The sequence below is a fragment of the Vigna umbellata genome, chromosome 6 (assembly GCF_029865625.1).
Source record: "Vigna umbellata cultivar VRB3 chromosome 6, Vumbellata_1.0, whole genome shotgun sequence".
NCBI lineage: Eukaryota > Viridiplantae > Streptophyta > Magnoliopsida > Fabales > Fabaceae > Vigna > Vigna umbellata.
The window spans coordinates 1280191-1303782 of record NC_142170.1 but is presented as its reverse complement, the minus strand read 5'-3'; the positions used below and the strand labels follow the sequence as shown (position 1 = coordinate 1303782).

The 23592-nt window shown below is 35.8% G+C and overlaps 1 protein-coding gene across 1 annotated transcript; it reads right to left on the bottom strand.

The window, feature by feature from the left end:
* Positions 1-14: 14 nt before the first annotated feature.
* LOC148196556 (uncharacterized) lies at positions 15-22958 on the bottom strand. The gene is made up of 3 exons (XM_088092859.1): positions 21938-22958; positions 12366-12566; positions 15-25 (listed from the first exon to the last, which is right to left on the bottom strand). Exons 1-3 carry the CDS (start codon positions 22956-22958, stop codon positions 15-17), a joined length of 1233 nt encoding a protein of 410 aa, XP_087948985.1.
* Positions 22959-23592: the final 634 nt, after the last annotated feature.

Here is a 23592-nt window from a genome sequence, read left to right as displayed (position 1 = left end):
CTAGATATATTTATTTACTCTTTTCCTATAACATAACCAATACATAACATATGTCAAATACAAAATCATTTTCATAAACCAAACAAAAACCCACTGGTAATCGATTACACAAACCCTGTAATCGATTACCAGAGTGCTTCTTCCTACTAAACCAACCTGGTAATCGATTACTCACATGCCGTAATCGATTACCAGTACGTTTTCTGTCTACACATTTCAAAATCTGAAGGGTCTCCATTTCAACACTGTGTAATCGATTACAATGAAATTGTAATCGATTACAAGCCCCAGAAGTCGTTTTTAGGGTGCACGACTTCAACACTGTAGCTATGAACAGTGTGAAGTCGTGCAGGGGGGGCACGACTTCTTCTTTTGAAGTCGTTTTTACCCCCACGACTTCACTTTTGGTCAATTTTTGCCTAGTTCCGTAATAAATTGCTCATTTTTGCCTACTTTGGTGAAAAAGCCCAATATGCATATCAAAGACTTGCAATGTCCCTTTATATAATAGTACAAAACAAGACTAATTTATTGTTGACTCTGCTTTTTGGTCGTGGAAAGTGGATCTTGACGTGTTTACCACTCATATTGACTTTATGGTCATTTTGAAACTTTCCGAGTACTTTCACTCCATGATCTGTTGCAAGTTAGAAACTTTCCAAGTGAAGGGTAAAAAAAAGTATATGTATATGCATGCTTAATACTTCATATATACATGGTTTTGTTTAGCCAGAAGATTTCATGAACAGCGATGCAGAAGAACTGATAAACATAGCAGTATTAATATCTGGTTGATGCAGTACATATGTGTAATAGCAGTATTGTATCAGTTACAAACTGAACATTCTAGTGTAACACTCTTTCTGTATTCTCTCAAGCAATAACATACCTGTTCGGTTTCCATTCAATTTTTAGAATTCCTACTCCCTTTGTTGTTCTTCGAAGCCCTTCCTCTTCGTAGAACATTCGTATTAAGTGGTATCAGAGCCTCATTTCGATCCAGGGACTTGTGGATTATGAGACCTTTTCTACGATGAACTAAAATAACTTTTTGTAAGGTGTTAAGAAGTTGAAAGAAAAATTCAGTATAGTTGGAACATTCCCGTGTTCGCGTTTGACACTGGTCCAAGATGGTGAGATATAGATTTGTTACGTGTACGACTAGTCCAAGACGATGTTGCACTGTTTGAAACCAAACTTTTCAGTCATTGGTTGATGTTGACGCACCATTTTTGAACATTCATCAGAGAGGAGGAAGCTCTAGGGTTTGGATTGGAGAGTGGATTTGATAGAGGGGATTGTGGAAAATGCTAGGAATTTGTGATGTTATTTGAATTAAAGAATTTGAATGAAGGGACGAAGATATTTGAAAGAAAAAGTTTGTTAGAATTTGTATAATAGATTAAAAAATATTTTGATTGATAAAAATAAATGATTATTAATTTAGTCCAATGTAAAGATGTGATACAAATTTAAATATAGAGTGTGAAAATTATATTAAAATAAGATTTAATTTGTTACTTATTATAAAATATTTAATTAAAAATTAAAATTAAAATTTATAAAAGGAATTTAGAGGAATAAATACATTCTATTAAATAATTTATTTATATTATTATTAAAATTATTGTTAGTATTAATATTAATTATAGTTATAATTTGTTATTATTAATATTAGTTATAATTATAGTTATTAATACTAAAAATGGAATGTATTTTATTATAATAAATTCAAATTCAATACTATCAAGAATCAATTCTATCATCTTTCAAATCATCTTTTAAATGAGAATAAATTTCATTATAATATAATCGATTCCAATATTATTTAGAATCAATTTTGTTATCTTTCAAATACTGAATCAATTTTAACATTTATAGAATCGATTTCAACCTTTCTAGTTGGAATCGATTATTTCAACCCTTCTTTAATATTCAGATTTCACATTTCTAGAATTGATCCCATATTCCCAATTTCATCTCTACCACAACACACCAAAATTGAATCCATCTCCCTTTTAGATAGCCAAGACTCCATGCTCTCTTCATAATCAAAAGCTTTTTGTTGATCGAAAACGAATTCGGTTGTAGCGGTTTGTATAAAGAGCAATTCTCATATGAAAAACTATAATTCAAATAGACACAAAATTTTAAAACTTAGAAGATTTTGACATGTCTAAAATTTGAATGTTTTGATTTCAGCTTTCTCTTACTTTTAGATATTCACTAGTGCAGTCAAGGGAAACGACAACGGTTATTTTTGCCCATAGGCAGCGGTTCTTGAACTAAAGCATATATAGGCGAAGCAAAAAGGGGTACACTTTTTGTCTCGGTTGTGAACTGATGCAAAAAGGGGTAGGATTTTGCCTCGGTGCACAGGTAGCCGAAGCAGTAGGGTTTTTTCTTTTTTTATTTTATTTTTTCGAAGGACTTTTCGCCTCGAATCCCTCTGAACTGAAGCAGTATCTCGGACTCTACTGCCTTGGTTGGGACTTGAACCGAGGCAGTAAAGTGTTTTCATTTTTTCTTTTTTTGCTTTTTGATAACGGTTGAAAATACCATTATCTGTGATTCAATTTTGATACTAAATCAACCCTTTTTGACTTAGAGGCTTGCTTGAACTCATGGTTTTAGTTTAGTTTTGTGAATAAGTGAGTAGAGGGTATACTTGATGATTTTATCACTAATTTCCCTTGATTTTTGTAGGTTATTAGTATGATTTGGAAGAAGAGCAAAAGTATCAAGGGTTGGAATTCAAGAGGGACAGTTAAAACATAAAAAAAAAGGAGCACAGGAGGTCATGCAGGGCGCTAGGCGCCAGTTTGTGTAGTGCAGGTGATGGACAAATTTGTAAGCACCAAAATATGATGTCACAAACTTGTTTCACAATCGGCAAGTATGACCGAATCGTTCAAGTAATAAAACTTGGTAAGACCAAGTATCGTTCTTCCCAAAGGACTCACGGCCTAGTTTAGTTATGTGATTTCTTGATTAGCTAAGACTTAAGAAAACAATGATTGAAATTTTAATATGCAAGACGAAAATAAACATGTATGCATGAATTGATCAATGGCAAAGACATAAGATAACACTTTCAATGGATTAAATGAATGAATATGTTGTTGGGGGTCAATTTCATCTCATCCACTCTCATATATTTTAGGAATTCCTCTTTCAAATCATCATTGTTAATGCCACTCTCTAATGTACCATTCTAGATGGCTTCTCCCTAATCAAATAGTTCATACAATTCCTAGCATTCCTAATGATTAGTTCATGAGTGCAGGAGCTTAAGGCAACCAATATAATGTTGTCAGTAAAATATTGGGAGAAATTCCCCGGATCTAGATTTCCCCGTACGTGTCCGTATCAACAAAACCAATAATCATGCATTAGAATGAGTTAAACAATGCAAGCATTGAGCAAAGAGGAAAAACCCTAACTAATGATGAAAAGAAAGCATATGTCTTAATTCAAAGATGTATTCAACAAATCCATATATGAGAGCTTCAAGAGATTACATTGATTCCCCAACAAACATACAAGGTTTAGTTCACCATATTCATGGTGAACCTAGATGAATAACAATGGAAGTATGAAAGAATAAACCCAATAAAGTGGAAGAGGTAGCCTGAGCATCCAAAATCCTCCTTCAAAGGGGTGAAAGAGAGAGTGTTTGCCTCGTTTCTGCCAAAGATCTCTAACTAAAGGACGTGCAAGCCCTTATATACTAATCTAGAGTTACAAAAGATTACAAAAGCCCAAGCCCAAAAAGTGCCGCTCAGCGCCATTTACCGCTCAGCGGTGGTTACGCGTCTTCTTTCTTCCCCTCAGCGGCCATTTGCCCCTCAGCGGTTCCAACGCCACCTCTTGAGTGCCGCTCAGCGGTAGTTTGCCGCTGAGCGGTGCCTTCGACTTCTCTTTTTGCACTCTTCCTTGTCTTTTCTAATGTCCTCTCTCTCATTCTTTACTTCTTTCACCAAATTCACCTTAAAACCTGCACAAAAACACTCAAATCAAGCATAAACCTGTCCAGCTCTCTTATTTCTGAAAATATAAACAAAATGCATGATTTCAAGCTAGTTTCTAAGTCTAAAGGTTGCTTTTAGTATCACTTTTAAGCATGAAAATAACAGTTTTTCAACTGTTATCACAACCCCAAACTTAGAACTTTGCTTGTCCTCAAGCAAACAAAATGTAACTCCATCTCCAACCAATTCATATGATGGTTCACTCATTCAAAATCCTGTTTTCAAGATAAGTACAAACTTCACTCAAACTTATGACCGAGAGTTAATTCAAGATGTGCACATGCTTTAGTGTTCACAAAGTCATTTAAGTTCCAACAAATGCTATTTTTCATGAATGATCAATCAATTAAGCATGGATGTTCATGTGCTTATGGAATCTTTCCTCACTAGGTAAAGTGTTTCACTCAACACACAAGTGTATAAGAGGTAAAGTGTTTCACTCATTCACTCCACTATCACAATGTCACATGAATCAACTTTGCCTTTCATTTAACCACAATCAAATACATTCACAAGCATGCATCATCACAAGGACTTTTCAATGGCTTATAATGTGGCTGGGCTAACAAGAAAATTGGTTTTTCTGGATCACAAAATCCTTGAGTTAAGAGAGTCAACACAATCTTCTTATTCATTCCCAACTTTCTTTTGCCTTTGCTTTTGCATTTGCATTGAGCTTTGCTTCTTTTTCTTTTCTTTTCTTTGCATATTCTTACTTTTTAGCTCTTAGCTCAATGCTTTTTCCTTTTTCATGTTTCCCCAATAACCCCAAACTTGAACATTTAACCATACCACACAAGATCTTCTACTTAACTCAAGGTAAAGATTTTCAATCAAGGGTGTTCAGTGTATATTTAAGGCTAAGGGTTCAAAGGATAGAACACAACGTGTTCTCTTTTAGAAGGCTAACTTTATGAATTTGGCCAATAAAAAGGGTTTCAACAACACGGCCTTTGATCATATGATGCAAAACAAGCAATTGATTCAATCATAGAAAACCTGGGCAAAGTCATTCATGCTTTCAAAGTAATAACATTCAACAATAACAACTCTGGAGCTCAAAACCTCACATATAAGCTCATTCACATTTGACATGCACATCCTGCTTAATTTCACAATCACAATCATGATATTACACATTTGTTCACAAAGCTTGTGAATCACCTATATAAGCATTTTAATGTGCACATCATCTCAACATCAATTAATCATAAGCATCATTCAGCATTACTTATCACACAATCACAGTTAATAGCAAACCATCACAAGAAACCAGGTTTCAAATAGAGTACATCAAACCCTAATCTAAAAACAAAAACAAATAAGTTCAGAAAACTTAAACCACAAAAGCATAATCATATGATAGCATTCATCAGTAAATGCTATCTCAGCTCCTCATCAGTCCGAGCTCTCTGTATCTTCCTCTTCCTCTTCATCATCATCTTCATCAAATGCTTCCTCCTCCTCTGCTTCATCTTCCTCCATATCTCTGGCTGAAGCTTCAGCTGCTCCAGCTCCTCCATATACTGGTTCTTCTGGCCAAGCTACCACATTATGGAATTCATCCATAGTCCACCTGTGTGCTGGAGGGGTATCATACATCCCCACTATCATCTCAGCCGTGGCCACCTGCCCTCTGTGGATGGACTGCAACTGAGCACCTATAAGAGACATATACATGTCCCTCATCTGGAATGGTTCTGCCTCATGAGTATCAGCAGAAGTCCTGCTCTGTGCTGGCCTTCTCTCTCTACGAGCCTGGCGTGGTGGCACTGGCTGGGCTGCCTCCTCACCTCCACAGTACTGTCTGTAATAGGCCTCATCTATAGCTTTTCTTGGCCTCTCAAATGGTGGAACAGAAGTGTCCACCCCAGCTAGCTTGCAAAGGTGAGTGATCAAAGAAGGATGTCCAAGTGGTGCTTTGTTGTTTGAGGTGTTAGCACACACACTAATCTCATCAGCTATCACCTGCCCAATATTAACATTCAAGTTTCTGATAACACAGTAGATGAAGAGTGCCCTGCTGAGAGTAATATCTGACACATGTGAACATGGCTGAATGTTGGCATGAGAAAATGTCATCCAATACTTTGCAAGAGGAGTCAAATCTGTCCTCCTAATATTAACCACTGAGCCAGATCTATTCCTTTGGAAGTGTCCTCCAGGTATGCACAATACTCTCTCAACATCCTCAAAGTCAGCACCTTCCTCCATGCTAAGAGCAAACTGGCATTGCTCACCAGCCCACACAGTATCCAGAAAGTTATTGATGGAGTCAGGATCATACCTGATAACATGGCCTCTAACATAGCCCAAATAATTCTCAGCTGGATAGTCACCAATCTTCTTTGCATTGGTGTAAAATTCTTTCACCACAGCTATGTTGGCAGGTGATGGATAAGTGGCTAGCTTCCCCCAATCATTCCCTAACACTTGCTCTCCAAATTGAGGAGCAAAGTTAGGTATCATTCCAACCTTTCTCTCCATTAGAAGTCTCCTGTCCTGAACCACCCTAAAGTGCTTCTCATGTTTCCTAGAGAGGAACCTGCCATTATGGGGCTGCTCTGGTTCCTTTTCCTTTCTCTTGGTTGCCATGGTTTTCAATCTCTTTCCTGAAGAGGATGCCATTCCTGCATTCAAACATAAATCCAAAACCACAGAACATGATGTTAATCATTAGTAAACACAAAACAAAACTCCTTTTGAAGCTAAACCACCGCTGAGGGCCAGAATTTCCCCTCAGCGCCACCAGTGCCACATTCCCACACGCAAAAATCAGAAAAAAGCAAATCTGGCAGAGTGCCGCTCAGCGGTAATTTACCCCTCAGCGGTAACTCTGCAGATTTTTGAAAAATCAGTTTTAAAGCTTCCCTAACTCCACCCAAATGCAATTTTCAGTTTTCCAGTTCATAATCATGCAGTTTAATCGGTTCAAACATCAAATATATCATCAAATCATGCATAGAAATCAAAACCCCTAAATATTCATGCTTTGACAATCACATTCAAATTCAAGAACCCTAGAATGAACAAAATGCATTTTACTTACTTGGGTGGAGATGCTAGATGATATGAGAATGCTCTCTTCCAACCCCAAACTTTGATGACACACTAGTATAAAAGTGAGTGGAAGAGAAATCTTCTAAAGAGGGAAGAGTAGAAAGATGTGGAAAACCTAGGAGAAGAGGTGTGGAAGTGTTTATGCAGAGAAGAACTTGAAAGAGTGTAAAAACGTGCAGCTTAGGGTTTAAAAATACCCCAATGGGCTCGGGTTCCGCTAAGGGGAACTTAAGCCCATCTGCGTTAGTACCGCTCAGCGGTAAATGCCGCTCAGCGGCACTTTCGTGATGTGCCCTTCTCCTTCTTTTCTTGACCTACGTGCCTTCCTAGCATACCCCTCATAGGTTCCCTGCAATTCAATGTTAAAAATGCTTATGCAAACCCTAACTAAAATAGACAAACAGAAAACAATCAATCAACTGGGTTGCCTCCCAGGTAGCGCTTGTTTAACGTCACGAGCCTGACCCAAATTCCACCAACACCCATCAGTAGGTGTTTCCAACTTACCAACACCCATCAGTAGGTGCAAAATCTTCTTACCAACACCCATCAGTAGGTGTTACAAACTTAGTATCCTTCAGTAGATACTTAACCACCTAGCATCCTTCAGTAGATGCTAAATCCAACAAACTAAATACAAAAATAAGGTTCACAAATTAAAAATTACAAAACCAAAATAAAATCAAAAGTTCTTAAATCAACTGGGTTGCCTCCCAGCAAGCGCTCTTTTAACGTCATTAGCTTGACCCAGTAAAGCTCATGTTCCTTCTTCTTTTTCTTCTTTCTACTGAACTTCTTCAGAAATTTGATCAAACCAGGAACCTGTTGCAATGTCTCAATCATAGGAACTTTAATCTCCAATTTCTTGAAGATTTCCATAAAGCACTTAAATTTCTTTTCCTTCCTATGATTCTTCTTTAGATGAGGATGTGATTTTTCATGTGATTTCTTCTTCTTTCCTCTCATCTTCTTTTTCTTCCTTTTTCTCTCCCTAAATTTTCTCTTTTTCTCTTCTTTTATTTTTTTCTTCCTTTCTCTTTTTCTCCTCAACTTCTTTATCTTCACACAACTTTTCTTTCTCTCTTTTCTCTCAACCAATTCTTTTTCTTTTTCTTCATCTTTATCTTTCTCACTCAACTCTTCTTTCTCTTTTCTCTCTACCCTTTCCTCATCTCCCTCTAATTTTTCCTCATCAAGAATCTTGTCACTTTCAGTGATAATGACTTGCCCTTCCTCCTTAAGGTTAACATCAGTATTAACATCATCATTTAATATCTGACTAATGTGACGAAGTTGCATCTCCATTCTTTTACATGATTCTTCAATGCTTTTCTGAGTAGAGTCGGAATTTTTCAAAAATCGTTGAAGGGTGTCCTCCAACCTATCCAAACTTCCTGATAGAAAGGGTTGTTGCTGCCATTGTTGTTGTGGTTGGTTCTCAAATTGTCCAGCAGCTTGCCAAAATTGGCTTTGATCCATGCTTGAGTGAGGTTCCCACCATTGGTTGAGATTACTTTGGTAGAATTGAGTGCCCCTATAGTTAAACTCTTGACCAAATTGCATTCTGCAGACATTAGGCACAAAACCCTAAAAACAATTGTTAGCACAAAAAGATATAGAAGAAAATAAAGATTGAAAAGATATAAGAAGATAAGAAATTTAGAAGATAGAATCAAATAAAATAAAATAAAACCTAATCTAAAAAAAATAAAATCTAATCTAAAAGATAAAATAAAATAAAATCTAACCTAACCTAAAAGATAGAATAAGAATAAAATAAAATCTAACCTAAAAAGATAAAAAAATAAAATCTAATAAAATAAAATAAAATCTAACCTAAAAAGATAAAAAGATAAAATACAATAAAATAAAATAAAATCTAATCTAAAAAGATAAAATAAAATAAAATAAAAACCGAAAAATAAAAAAAACGGAAAATAAAAACAGAAAACAGAAAAACAAAAAAACAGAAAAAATAAAATAAAATCAAATAAAATACAAACTGAAAAATATAAACAGAAAAATAAAATAAAATAAAATAAAAATTCGAAATTTAAAATAAAATAATAAAAAAAAAATAAGTCAAAGATAATCAATAATCACACAAATTAACCAGTTAAACCACGAGTCCCCGGCAGCGGCGCCAAAAACTTGATGGACAAATTTGTAAGCACCAAAATATGATGTCACAAACTTGTTTCACAATCGGCAAGTATGACCGAATCGTTCAAGTAATAAAACTTGGTAAGACCAAGTATCGTTCTTCCCAAAGGACTCACGGCCTAGTTTAGTTATGTGATTTCTTGATTAGCTAAGACTTAAGAAAACAATGATTGAAATTTTAATATGCAAGACGAAAATAAACATGTATGCATGAATTGATCAATGGCAAAGACATAAGATAACACTTTCAATGGATTAAATGAATGAATATGTTGTTGGGGGTCAATTTCATCTCATCCACTCTCATATATTTTAGGAATTCCTCTTTCAAATCATCATTGTTAATGCCACTCTCTAATGTACCATTCTAGATGGCTTCTCCCTAATCAAATAGTTCATACAATTCCTAGCATTCCTAATGATTAGTTCATGAGTGCAGGAGCTTAAGGCAACCAATATAATGTTGTCAGTAAAATATTGGGAGAAATTCCCCGGATCTAGATTTCCCCGTACGTGTCCGTATCAACAAAACCAATAATCATGCATTAGAATGAGTTAAACAATGCAAGCATTGAGCAAAGAGGAAAAACCCTAACTAATGATGAAAAGAAAGCATATGTCTTAATTCAAAGATGTATTCAACAAATCCATATATGAGAGCTTCAAGAGATTACATTGATTCCCCAACAAACATACAAGGTTTAGTTCACCATATTCATGGTGAACCTAGATGAATAACAATGGAAGTATGAAAGAATAAACCCAATAAAGTGGAAGAGGTAGCCTGAGCATCCAAGATCCTCCTTCAAAGGGGTGAAAGAGAGAGTGTTTGCCTCGATTCTGCCAAAGATCTCTAACTAAAGGACGTGCAAGCCCTTATATACTAATCTAGAGTTACAAAAGATTACAAAAGCCCAAGCCCAAAAAGTGCCGCTCAGCGCCATTTACCGCTCAGCGGTGGTTACGCGTCTTCTTTCTTCCCCTCAGCGGCCATTTGCCCCTCAGCGGTTCCAACGCCACCTCTTGAGTGCCGCTCAGCGGTAGTTTGCCGCTGAGCGGTGCCTTCGACTTCTCTTTTTGCACTCTTCCTTGTCTTTTCTAATGTCCTCTCTCTCATTCTTTACTTCTTTCACCAAATTCACCTTAAAACCTGCACAAAAACACTCAAATCAAGCATAAACCTGTCCAGCTCTCTTATTTCTGAAAATATAAACAAAATGCATGATTTCAAGCTAGTTTCTAAGTCTAAAGGTTGCTTTTAGTATCACTTTTAAGCATGAAAATAACAGTTTTTCAACTGTTATCAGCAGGGCGCTGAGCGTCCCATTCTGGGCACCTGAGCGCCAGCTTTTCCTGCACACCGCCTGGGCGCCCCACTTAGGGCACTGAGCGCCAATGACGTGGACTTGGACCCGTTTTCTGTTATTTTTTAGCCCTATTTAAGGATTTGCTCGACCTAGAGATAGTATCTTTTGACAGAATTGACACAAATTCAGATTTTCTTCAACTCTCTGGAGGCAGAAGTGGATGCGGAAGCTCTCCTCTTCAGTTTTTAGGGTTTATCTTTCATTCTCGTTCCATTGTTCATCTAGTTCCTCCATGACAACGGGGAACTAAATTCAATTTGTTGTTGGGGATGATGTAACCTTGTGAACTCTCATGTATTTGAATTTATTCCAATTTATTTATGCTTCTTTCATCAATTATTAGGGATTTTCTCCTTTGCTCTATGCTTGTTATGTTTTAATCACTCATGGCATGATTTTACGGTCTTCTTTGTTATTGGGAAATACCTAGAAACCATGATCTAGAGAATTTCTCCCAAAAGCAGTCTTGCTCAGGGATGGGGGTATGAGTTTTGGTCATCTTAAGCTTCTAATCGTAATGCATAATTAATTATTAGGGATGCAAGGGATTGTGGTCTAGTAATTAAGGATAGGCTTTCTTCGTCGAGGGATCGGGTTTTAAGTAATTTAGAAAGTGATGTTAACAATTGAATGAAGAAGATGAATTCTTATATGCATGAGAGTAACTAGGTGAAATCTAAACCCCAACAACATACTCATCTCATAATTTCAATATCATTCATTCACCTTTGTGTTTTTCTTAAATTGATCAAAAGTGAATTCATATTTATTTTCTTGTTTTTGCATTCAATGTTTTTCTTAAATTGATCAAAAGTGAATTCATATTTATTTTCTTGTTTTTGCATTCAAAATTCTCAATTGTTCTTCAAAAGTCTTAATTAGTTGAGTAATCACATGACTGTTTAGTGTCGTGAGTCTCTTGGAAAACGATACTTGATCTTACCATTTATTATTACTTGATATGATTCGGTGCACTTGCCGACATCTTAACAAGTTTTTGGCGTTGTTGCCAAGACTTGTGGTTTAAACTGTACTTTTGTGTGATTCTTAACCGATTAGACTTTATTTTTTATTTTTATCCTTTTATCTTTTTATTTTTTTTATCTTTTATTTTTATCTTTTTATCTTTTTATCTTTTTATCTTTTTATCTTTTTATCTTTTTATCTTTTTATCTTTTTATCTTTTTATCTTTTTATCTTTTTATCTTTTTATCTTTTTATCTTTTTATCTTTTTATCTTTTTATCTTTTTATCTTTTTATCTTTTTATCTTTTTATCTTTTTATCTTTTTATCTTTTTATCTTTTTATCTTTTTATCTTTTTATCTTTTTATCTTTTTATCTTTTTATCTTTTTATCTTTTTATCTTTTTATCTTTTTATCTTTTTATCTTTTTATCTTTTTATCTTTTTATCTTTTTATCTTTTTATCTTTTTATCTTTTTATCTTTTTATCTTTTTATCTTTTTATCTTTTTATCTTTTTATCTTTTTATCTTTTTATCTTTGGTTTAATACATCATTTGGTCCTTACTTTTATGGGTTTGGTTCAAAATGGTCCTACCTTTTAAAAAAGTTCAACAAGGTCCCATAATTTGATAAAAAGTGTTCAATCCGGTCCTTTTTGCTCACGCCGTTAAAAATCTAACGGTGCAAATGCCACCGTGACCAAACTTGATTGAGCTATGAAATTTGATGAATACGTGGCACGTTGCACTGTTAAATATTTTAAAAAATTTAAAATAACGTATTTCTTCAGCCACTTGAAGTTGCAGGGCCACCGCTACTGTCACCGCTATGGCTACGGCCACTGCCACTGCCACCACCAAATTCTTCACAAAACCTTCAAGCTTTCTCACCGTCTTTCTTCTCCACTTTCTAGGGCCATTTCCTTCAGGGCCTACTGATGAATTGTCATCATTCTCCTCTTCATCCTCCGCATCCAAAGCTGAGCTGAAACAAGGAAGAACAAATCAAAAAGAGCAGTCCAAACCAATCTTAAACCTGTCAAGAAAGACTGTTTTGATTTCACACATGTGTTAAGTGAATCTTGTTCGAAACACTCTCAGGTACTAAATGAAACACACCTCTTTTAGTAAAATTCTAAACCTTGATTTTTCATGTAACAAGAGATTAACCCTTTCACCAGACTCACCTCGCGTTAGTAAATAAAGGGTAACAAATTATCAATAGTTGGGGTTGCTAAATCATTCGGGAAAATGGTTTCATTCCAACAAGACCTCACCGCAAACACTCATAAAAAAAGCAACACACTCTGCAACCACTGCCAATCACAATCTTTTTTCAATTAACTAAAATAATAGAAAAGGAAATCACTTTATTGGTTGTACGTTCCGCCTCCATTCAGCAAAGACATGGTATAATATAAGCATAAAAATAAAAGATAAAGACACACAAATTCAAATCGAATTAATAATTAAAAATAACGGAAGAGAGAAAAGGGGATCTTTTAATAATTTATTAGATAAAAAAAGGAGAAAAGCAGAGGTGGAGATGGGAGAAGAGGTCAACAGGGAATAGAAGGTCACCGGAATCGGGAAATGGAGCGACGTGGTCGGGGATGGGGAAGTGATCGGCAGCGAAGAGGTCCATAAAATGGTAAAAAAAAAGGGAAAAAAATAGCGGCGTGAGGGTTTTGAGAAGAGGTGAAAAGTGAAGGAGAAATTCATGACAATCGATTTGGGGGTTGTTGATGGACAAATTTATGAACACCAAAATATGATGTCACAAACTTGTTTTTCAATCGGCAAGTGTGACCGAATCGTTCAAGTAATAAACTTGGTAAGCCAAGTATCGTTCTTCCCAAAGGACTCACGGCCTAGTTTAGTTGTGTGGTTTCTTGATTAGCTAAGACTTAAAGACGAAATATTTGGATTTTATATGCAAAAGACGAAAATTAAATATGTATGCATGAAGTTTTGATCAATGGCAAAAAAAAAACAAAAGATAAACACTTTCAATGAAATATATGTATGAATATGTTGTTGGGGGTCAATTTCATCTTATCCACTCTCATATATTTTAGGAATTCAACATTCAAATCATCATTGTTAATGCCACTCTCTAAAGTACCTTTCAAGAAGGCTTCTCCCTAATCACGAGTTCATACAATTCCTAGCATTCCTAATGATCAGTTCATAAGTGCAGGAGCTTAACGACAACCAATATAATATTGGGAGAAATTCCCCGGATCTAGACTTCCCCGTACGCGCCCGTATCGACAAAACCAATAATCATGCATCGAATGAGTTAAACAATGCAAGCATTAAGCAAAGAGGAAAAACCCTAACTAATGATGAAAGAAAGCATAAGTCTTAATTAAAAGATGTAAAAACAGATTCCATATATGAGAGCTTCAAAAGATTACATTGATTCCCCAACAAACATACAGAGTTTAGTTCACCATATTCATGGTGAACCTAGATGAATTATAATGAAAGAATGAAAGATAAAACCCTAAAAAGGTGAAGAGGAAGCCTCAGCATCCAAGATCCTCCTTCAAAGGGGTGGAAGAGAGAGTGTTTTCTTCGTTCCAGCCAAAGATACCTAACCCTAGGAAACCCTAAAGCTTATATATTATTCGTAAATTACAGAAAATTACGTCCAAGCCCATTAAAGTGCCGCTCAGCGGTAAAATACCGCTCAGCGGTAAGTGCGTGTCACGTTTCTTCCCCTCAGCGGCCATTTTGCCCCTCAACGGTCCTCCCGTGAGCTCCTGAGTGCCGCTCAGCGGTAAACTGCCGCTGAGCGGTGACTTCGGCTTCTCCTTTTGCACTTTTTGATGTCTTTTCTGATTCCATATCTCTCCTTCTTCACTTCTTTCACCAAATTCACCTTAAAACCTGCACAAAAACACTGAAATCAAGCATAAACCTGTCCAACTCTCTTATTTCTGAAAATATGAAGAAAAACATGATTTCAAGCTAGTTTCTAAGTATAAAGGTTGCTTTTAGTATCAATTTTAAGCATGAAAATAACAGTTTTTCAACTGTTATCAGTTGTGGAAGGTGTTGCCGTCGATTCGGAAGAAATAGGTGGTGGCGGTGGTGGCGGTGGTAGTGGTCGTAGCGGTGACAGTGGCGGTGGCCGTGCTGCAACTTCAAGTGGCGAAAGAAATACATCATTTCTTATTTGTTAAAATATTTAACAGTGGCATTTGCACCGTTAGATTTTTAACGGCGTGAGCGAAAAGGACCGGATTGAACATTTTTTAACAAATTATGGGATCTTATTGAACTTTTTTAAAAGGTAGGATCATTTTGAACCAAACCCATTAAAGTAGGGACCAAATGATGTATTAAACCTTTATCTTTTTATCTTTTTATCTGTTAGTGCTAATTGGGTGCTCTAGTGCTTTATTCTCTAGTGTATGCAAGGTACAATTCAGACTAGAAGCACAAAAGTTTCTGAACCTCTTCTTGCAAGTCTGGACAACAGTAGAAGAAAAAGGAGAAACATGACGTCTAGAGAACTTTTCCCTTCTCCTAAGACTCTTTTACAGCCTTCACCTCAAAGATCTGACCAAGGAACAAAAAATATGGCTGAAGAGCAGAATGGTAGACGTACCCTGGCAGATTATGCAACAGTCATTGGCCCTCATCATTTTAGTAGCATTGCAAGGCCGAGGGTTAATGTTGCTAACATAAAGATGAAGCCTGCTTTGATTTCAATTGGTGAAGAGCAACCAATTCAATGGATTGTCACATGAAAATCCATATGAGCATCTGACCACATTCAATGAGATATGCAATATTGTAAAGATCAATGGCGTGCCAAATGAAGCTATTAGACTGAGCTTATTTCCTTTCGCTTTGGGAGGCAATGCTAAGATGTGGTTGAACTCTTTTCCAGAAAACAGCTTTATTGAGTGGGAAGTCGTGGTTGCAAAGTTTCTGAACAAATACTTCCCATAGTCAAAAGTAAACAAAGGTAAACAAGAAATTTCTTCTTTCAGGCAGGGCATGGATGAAACATTAGGTCAAGCATGGGACCGATTTAAAGGCTTGTTGAGAAAGACGTCTACTCATGGTTTTGATGAACCTACAGTATTCATTCTATTCCTTGGAGGACTTCAAGCAATTGGAAATTACTATGCCCTTGACTGAAGTACTATAACTAATTCCTGCTTATGCGAAGCACATGAAGCAATTCCTCAGTAAGAAGAAGAAATATCTAGATGAGGAAACAATTGAAGTGCAGGGCAATTGCAGTGCTATTATGCAGAAGACTCTCCCTCCAAAATTTAAGATTCGGGGAGTTTCACCATTCCTTGTACCATTGGGAACCATGATATAGGGAAGACTCTTATTGATTTAGGGGCTAGCATCAACCTGATTCCCCTATCTATGCTTAAAAAGATTGGTGGTCTTAAAGTCAAGCCAACAAGAATGATGCTTCAGTTGGAAGATAGGTCCATCAAATACCCTTATCGTGTGATAGAAGATGTGGTGGTGAAGATTGATAAAATCCAATTCCCGGTGCACTTTGTAGTGATGGAGATGGAGGAAAATGCAGAGGTACCACTCATCCTTGGATGACCATTCATGAAGACAACAAAGGTTTTTATTCATGTAGATGATGGAGTTTTAACATTGAAGGACAAAGAGAGAGAGGTAACTTTCAATGTTTTTGAAGCCAGGCAGCCAATTCAAGAGAAGTAGACTAGTCTTAAAACAATAGATGAAGTTCTATCAGTGACTAGTTTACCCGTTAAAGTTGCCAAGTTGGTCAAAAAGAGCCTTAGTTGTTTCTCTATAAATTTGGAAGGGGAGGACGAAGAGAAGGAAGAAAGACTGGTTGACCAACACCCTCATGTGAAAAGTGATGAACCCAAACCTGGCACACCAGTGAAATTCAAGAATAGGTTATGGGTTATCAAGGATATTAAAGCAAAGGGAGTTTTTGAGATTGAGGCTCCTTACTCTAGGAGAGTCAAATTGGTGACAAGAAAATTGCTGAGATGTTGTTGGTGTCATGAAGGAAGGAGGAACTCCAACATTAAAGATCCAGATTGAGCTTAATGGTGTCAGGTGATAACAGTTGAAAAACAATTACTTTTATACTTAATTTTGACATCAAAAACAACCTTTATGACTTAGAAACTAGCTTGGAATCATGCTTTTGTTTATGTTTTGGAAATAAGAGAGTTGGATAGGTTTTATGCTTGGTTTTCCTTGTTTTTGTAGGTTTTAAGATGAATTGAATGAAAGAAGTGAAGTAGCCAGAAGTTGGAGTCAGAAAAGGAAGAAAAAATGCATAGAAGAAGAGTCGCAAGTACCGCTCAACGCCACTTTTACCGCTGAGCGGCACTCTGAAGTCCTGCAGTCACCGCTGAGGGGCAAAACTGCAGTTGAGCGTCAAATAGAAGAACCGCACTTACCGCTGAGCGCCATTTTATTGGGCCTTGGGCAATTTTCTGTAATTTTTAGAAGGCTATATAAGGTTTTAGCCGAATTAGGGTTAGTATCTTTGGGAAGAACGAAGCAAAATCACACTTTCTTCACCCCTTAGAGGAGGATTTTGGATGCTCAAGCTCCACTCTACAAATTCTAAGGTTCTATCTTTCATTCTTTCATTATTTCACTACAAAAAATACCTTATTTAGAGGGGGTTATTTTAGGAAGGTTATAAAAAAACCCCTTAAATTAACATACTTTAAGATGTTTAATTTAAATTATCTAATTGACAAGATTTATGGGGGTTTTAATTCCTTTCAAGAGAGGTTTATAACCTCTTCAAATAAAAATATATTTTTATTCATCATTTTCTAATTCTTTTACATTTTTCCCTCTAAAAATTTTAGACTTAGTTTCATTTTAGCAATTCTAAAATTTTATTCCCTCCAGATCTAAAACCCATCTCTGCCTAAACCCATTATTTTTCTAAAAGTTAATTTTCCTCTAAAAATCTTCTGACAATTTCTCCCTTCATTTCACCACCTGAACCCTAGTTTCTCCCTTCATTCCATCCGCTCTCTCCCTCTTCTTTCATTTCTCCTTTAGATTGCCCAATGTTTTCCTTTTTCTTTCAGATTCGTAGTCGGCGGACAGAGCTGCAACGGTGGTTCTGCAGACCGGCAGACAGCGGAGCTCATAACGTCACGGTCGATAGGTACATCGTTCTACAACCCTTTGTGCTTTTATTTGGTGCAGCGTTTTAGTGGGATATCTTCTTCTCAGTCTCAATCATGTTTTTCATGAACGAGTAAATTGAGTTCTTGGTTAAGGAATTCAACTTCATATCCACATGGACCAACACATTTGGTTTTCCTTTTAGTTTTTGTACGTTCAAATGAATATTGACTTGAAAGTGTCTAATTCATCAAGTTTATGCATTTTATTGAGTGATGTATGTGTTTTATTGTGTGTGTGCGTGTATATATTACTTATTTTGTAAATAGCTTTCCTTCATCATGTAAGGGAACTTTACGGAGGAAATCCATTGTTCGGTTGTTGTTCTCTACATCATCATGTTACCGCTAATTAAAATTACATTGTAATGTTAGTAATTTATGATATGTTTTTCATCTAAAATATGGCAAATGATCTACTTCATCTTACCTTAAACCTTATCATTTTTGTAAATTCTGCATAATTTAGTTTTAAGTGGTAAAGACTTGTTACTTTTGTTACAAGAAGAGTTATATGAAAACGAACCATACCAAGATCAAGAGTTGGACAAATTTTATAGTAATGACAATGAATATGTTCAATTGGCTACAAACCATTTAGACGAGGATATCAATTAGTCAAATGTATAATTGACTCATGGTTGATTTCTTAAGGTGATGATATGTACCACATGTTTGATTTCTCAGTTTCAGGTTAAGAAGAAGTTACCTTTTCAGAATTGTGACTCTTTATTAGCTCGTTCTCTTATTTGTAAAGGTAATAAGATCCTAACTCATTCATATGTGCGATGTATTTGGCTGGATGGCATAGATTATCATTCATATGTGCTATTGTTATTTCAGAATTGATTTTCTTGAATCTGATTGCATGAGATGAACTTGTAAATTTTACAAAGTTAATTATCAGTTATTAGATCATTGACAGATATGTGTTAGTGTAGTTTAGGTACTTACAAAGTTACATAGACAGATCATTGACAGATCATTGCTGTTTTGTTTCACATTTTTTCCTTAGTTTACTACCAGAAAGCCATTTAACATTTAAATAATGAAGAATCATTTCTAAGCATGAGTCTACGAGACCTGTGAGAGTGTGCAGAGTGATATTAAGCCAAATACAAACTAATAAGTGGGCTTGAAGCAGCATGTCTATGAACAAGAAGCTTCAACAACTAAACTCTTTGCTACTCCTTTACATGGATCTCTGAATGTATTAATTGATTGTTCAATTCTACAACTGCTTCATCCAATGCAGCCCTGTTAAAAGATGCTCTTTAGAGTAAGTATAATCCGAATGGAAAATTAGCTACTGTAGTTTCCATGTTTAAAATTAGCTACACAAAAGACATGTATGAACTTCTTATTTAAAGAAAAAGCAAGGATATCACCTTCTGCACAACGGATAGAGCCTTATTGCTACTGCAGTTTCCATGATTAAAGTTTCCACAAGTCCCATGAGGTGTTCCAAAACTTGCAAATTTAATGGAGGAGATCACCTGATTAGGATAAGGGCATTCCAGTAACATTAGTAGGCTTTTCACCACATTTTTCAAGGAGACTAGTTAGAGTTAGGGTGTAGAAATACCTTTACCTGATTTCTTTTCATCCAGTTCTTGCTCAGAGTTATTTCCAACAACATTATTATAGTCTTCTTGTATGACAAACATGTCATTAATTTATTTATCTTTCTCCTCTGTTTCTCTCTATCTGTCTTTCTTTCTTATTGTAAAAATTTGTGTCATCTTTTGCTGGGTATGAATAACTTTCCAATTAAAGACAGTCCACGCTTGGCTAAAAGAAAATATGCAAACAGATCTCTTACTTCTTAAAGTTTAGATTGTAATCTATACCAGAAAAGTCTTATAAAGAATGCAACTAACTACAAATACAAAAACATTGTTGGAACAATCGGTACCGTTATAGAGTCGCGCAGCGGAATAAAATACTTAGAAAGCGTGTTACGGTCACAAATCAAGTTTAATGGTCCGTTTTAGAAAAACAATTTTCTTAGAGAAAATTTATCAAATAGTTGATATGCGTAAAAGATAAAGAGTGTAGGGAATAGAAAATCACACAAGCAATTTTTATCCTGGTTCGATTCAAAAGAATCTACGTCCAGTCGTTAATCACTATAAATAGTGATTAACCTTTTTCACTAAAAAGTTATTTAACAGATTACAAGAAATAGTGAATAAAGCAGATAAATAAACCTTCCTTCGACGAACGAACCAGAAGAAGAACACTCTGCCAACTCGAAGAGAACCGCTCCGACTATCGACAAACGAAACACGAGCTTCTCCTATTCACGAGACCAGGCAGAGCACCTTGCTAACTCGAAGAGAGCTTGCTCCGACTATCGACACACGACACGCGAGCCTCTCCTGTTCACGAGACCAAGCAAGGGTACTTGAACTATAGCTTCTGAGAACTTCCTCTGACAAACAGTATTCTGCAAGAGCTTCTGTTCAACAACGTTACTATTGATCTTCACAGAAACCCAATATATAGCTAGTTGTTCTGAATATCTAAGGTTAAGTCTCAACTGCCACGAATAATCGATTATTGTAAGTGATAATCGATTATTTAAGTCCGTTACAGGGTTTTCAAAATGTGATAATCGATTATATGAAGTGATAATCGATTATTCCTGTATGACTCTGTGATAATCGATTATTGCCATTCCATAATCGATTATTGCAGTTAAAAATGCAAGTTTACAAGGTTTACAAGAATTTCCTACTACATTTAATTTCTACAAATTGCTTTTAACTAATTCTAATATCTTCTTCAACTAAAACTTCTTGTAGCATCATCAAAACAAATTTCTTCAAGATTTACCAATACTCCTTATTGGTAACAATCTCCCCCTTTTTGATGATGATCAAAAATTCAATTTTAAAAGCAAGTTTGGCTTACCTGCAAAACATACAAGCTAACAAACAACAAGGTTAGTAATACCTGTAATAATTTATACTTCTCTCCTTGTATTATTCTTCTCCCCCTTTTTGATCAGAAGCAAAAAGACCGGATGTTAAAGGCTCCCCTTAAATATGATCTCCCCCTCAATTAAACAAAGGATGCATATGATCAAGAGATCATTTTATTTATGAAAATAAAGATTACATTATAAGAAGACACATAACAGACAAAATTATAACATAGATGAAAGGGCAAGTAAACAACAAAACAGTCTCCAAAAAAAAAAAAAAAGTTTTTTTTTTTTTTACGCTGTGACTTAAGATAATCGATTATTACTTTAAATAATCGATTATGTGCGAGCCAAAATGTTAAAATCCAAATTTTTGAGGACGAGATAATCGATTATTACCTTTAGTAATCGATTATTTACGTTAATTTCCGAAAAACACAAATTTGGGCCAAATTTTCAACTTTAAGACACATCTAACATTCATAAATCATTTCAAAGCTCTTAAAAATACCAGGATACCATAGAGTCTTCTTTTCCTTTTGAAAAATTAACCTGCAAAACCAAACAATAGAGTTTTGGTCCCCATAATCTCATTTGGGTCCTTTAAGATTAGAGACAATTTACTTTATAACAGGAATCCAAGCATATTTTCCATTTGGAACATCAAAATGTTTAATTCTACATTTGTTAGAAGTGTGCCTCTTTTTCATACAATAAAAGCATGTGACAACATTTGGGTTTCTATAAGACACAATTCCTTTTTCAACCCATACCCTACGAGTTCTTATCACTTTAGACTTTTTGTGTAAATGCGTGTTTCCACTTCTAGCATTGCTTCTCTCAAAGTTTGTTTTGGCATGTGACTTAGACTTAGTTGCCTTTGCAAGTAAATTCTCAAGAATGTCAATATCAAACATATGACTTTTACACGATAAACATTCAACAGGTTGTACAACAACATCAGATTCAGATAACTTAGTTTCTAGATTACTAACTTTGTTTCTCAAAACAACTTCGTCATCTAGTACTTTTTCATACTTCAATTTCAATTCATTATGCTCTTTCTTTAACTTTTTATGAGCAACATCAAGTTTTTCAGATTCATTTAACAAATCAAGAAATGCCTTTTGTAAATCAAATTCATCACTTGACTCTAAGCTAGAATCACTTACTTGGCTTCCTGCATCTTCTGAGTCTGCCATTAAGCACAAATTAGCTTCTTCATCTGAATTGCTTGAACTTGAAGAACTAGAAGCATTGTCTTCCCAAGCTATGTAAGCTTTCTTCTTCTTTGAAAATTTTCTCTCCTTCTTTTCTTCACTTTTCCTATTATTAGGACAATCAGTCTTCATATGTCCTCTTTCTCCACATCCATAACATTTAACGCTTGATGGAGATCCTTGATTTTCTTTCCTTTCTCCACGGTATTTGTCTTTTCCCTTTGCTTTCATAAATTTAGCAAACTTCTTAATCATAAGACTCATGTTTTCCTCATCGTTATCGGAATCATCATCCTCAATTCTCTTATAACTTTTTCCTTTTGAAATTTCAGATTTGAAGGCAAGTGTCTTTCTTTTGCCTTGATCCTCTTCTGTAGTTAATCTTTTCAGCTCAAGCTCATGCTCACGAAGCTTTCCAAAGAGAATCGCCGTTGACATCTGAGTGAGGTTTTGAGACTCCGAGATGGCAGTCATCTTTGGTTGCCAAGACCTGTCTAATGATTTCAAAATTTTCACATTCAATTCATCAGTGTCAAAAGTCTTACCTAAACCTGTTAGGTGGTTCACAATGTGAGTGAAACGCTTCTGGACATCAGAAATTGGTTCTCCAGGTTGCATTCTGAACATCTCATACTCCTGGATGAGTGTATTCTTCCTTGCACGTTTCACGTCGTCTGTACCCTCATGTGTGACTTTGAGGACCTCCCACATTTCCTGTGCTGTCTTACATATTGAAATTCTATAAAATTCATCAAGTACAACAACAGATGAAATAATATTACGAGCCTTAATATCAAATTGGGCTCTTCTATTTTCCTCAGGAGTCCAGTTAAAGTATGGTTTTTCTACTTCTACACCATCAACAGTTCTTTTAGGAATATAGGGACCATTTAGCACAGCTTCCCAGATGCCTCTGTCAACAGACCCCATAAAAATTTCCATTCTGACTTTCCAGAATGCATAGTTATCACCAGTAAAGAGTGGTGGTCTGTTGATGGAAGCACCCTCGGCATATACTTGATTTTGATTGTGACCAGCCATTTTCGCAAATTTTGAAAAACTATCAAAGCAAGCTCTGATACCAATTGTTGGAACAATCGGTACCGTTATAGAGTCGCGCAGCGGAATAAAATACTTAGAAAGCGTGTTACGGTCACAAATCAAGTTTAATGGTCCGTTTTAGAAAAACAATTTTCTTAGAGAAAATTTATCAAACAGTTGAGGAAAGTGAATTTAATGGTTTTGTGCAAGATTCCCTTCATTTTGTAGGCTAATTGAATGATTTGAAAGAAGAATTGAAATACCGAATGATTGGAGTGCTGAAAAGTCAACCAGAAACCAGAAAAGTCAACCAGTCAACCAGAAAAGTCAACCAGTCAACCAGAATGCTGAAAAACCAACCAGAACGCAGAAAAAGTCTGACCGAGTGGCGCTGAGCGGAAATTTGGCGCTGAGCGGCAGTTTTCAGGTGCCGAAATCACCGCTGAGGGGCAAAACAGCAGCTGGGGGGCAAAATGGATCAACCGCTAGTACCGCTCAGCGGTAAAATACCGCTGAGCGCCATTCTAAATGGGCTTGGACTGGTTTTTTGGCACTTTTATGGGCTTGGGCCTAATTTTTCTGTATTTTTGGAATAGTATATAAGCTTTAGGACGTCCTAGTGTTTGTATCTTTG

Coding starts and splice junctions, on each gene's coding strand:
- LOC148196556 (XM_088092859.1), bottom strand. CDS start 22,958: ATGGCTGGTCACAATCAAAATCAAGTATATGCCGAGGGTGCTTCCATC. Junction 12,567..21,937: donor CAATGCTTCTAGTTCTTCAA/GTTCAAGCAATT, acceptor GTTTCAGCTCAG/CTTTGGATGCGGAGGATGAA.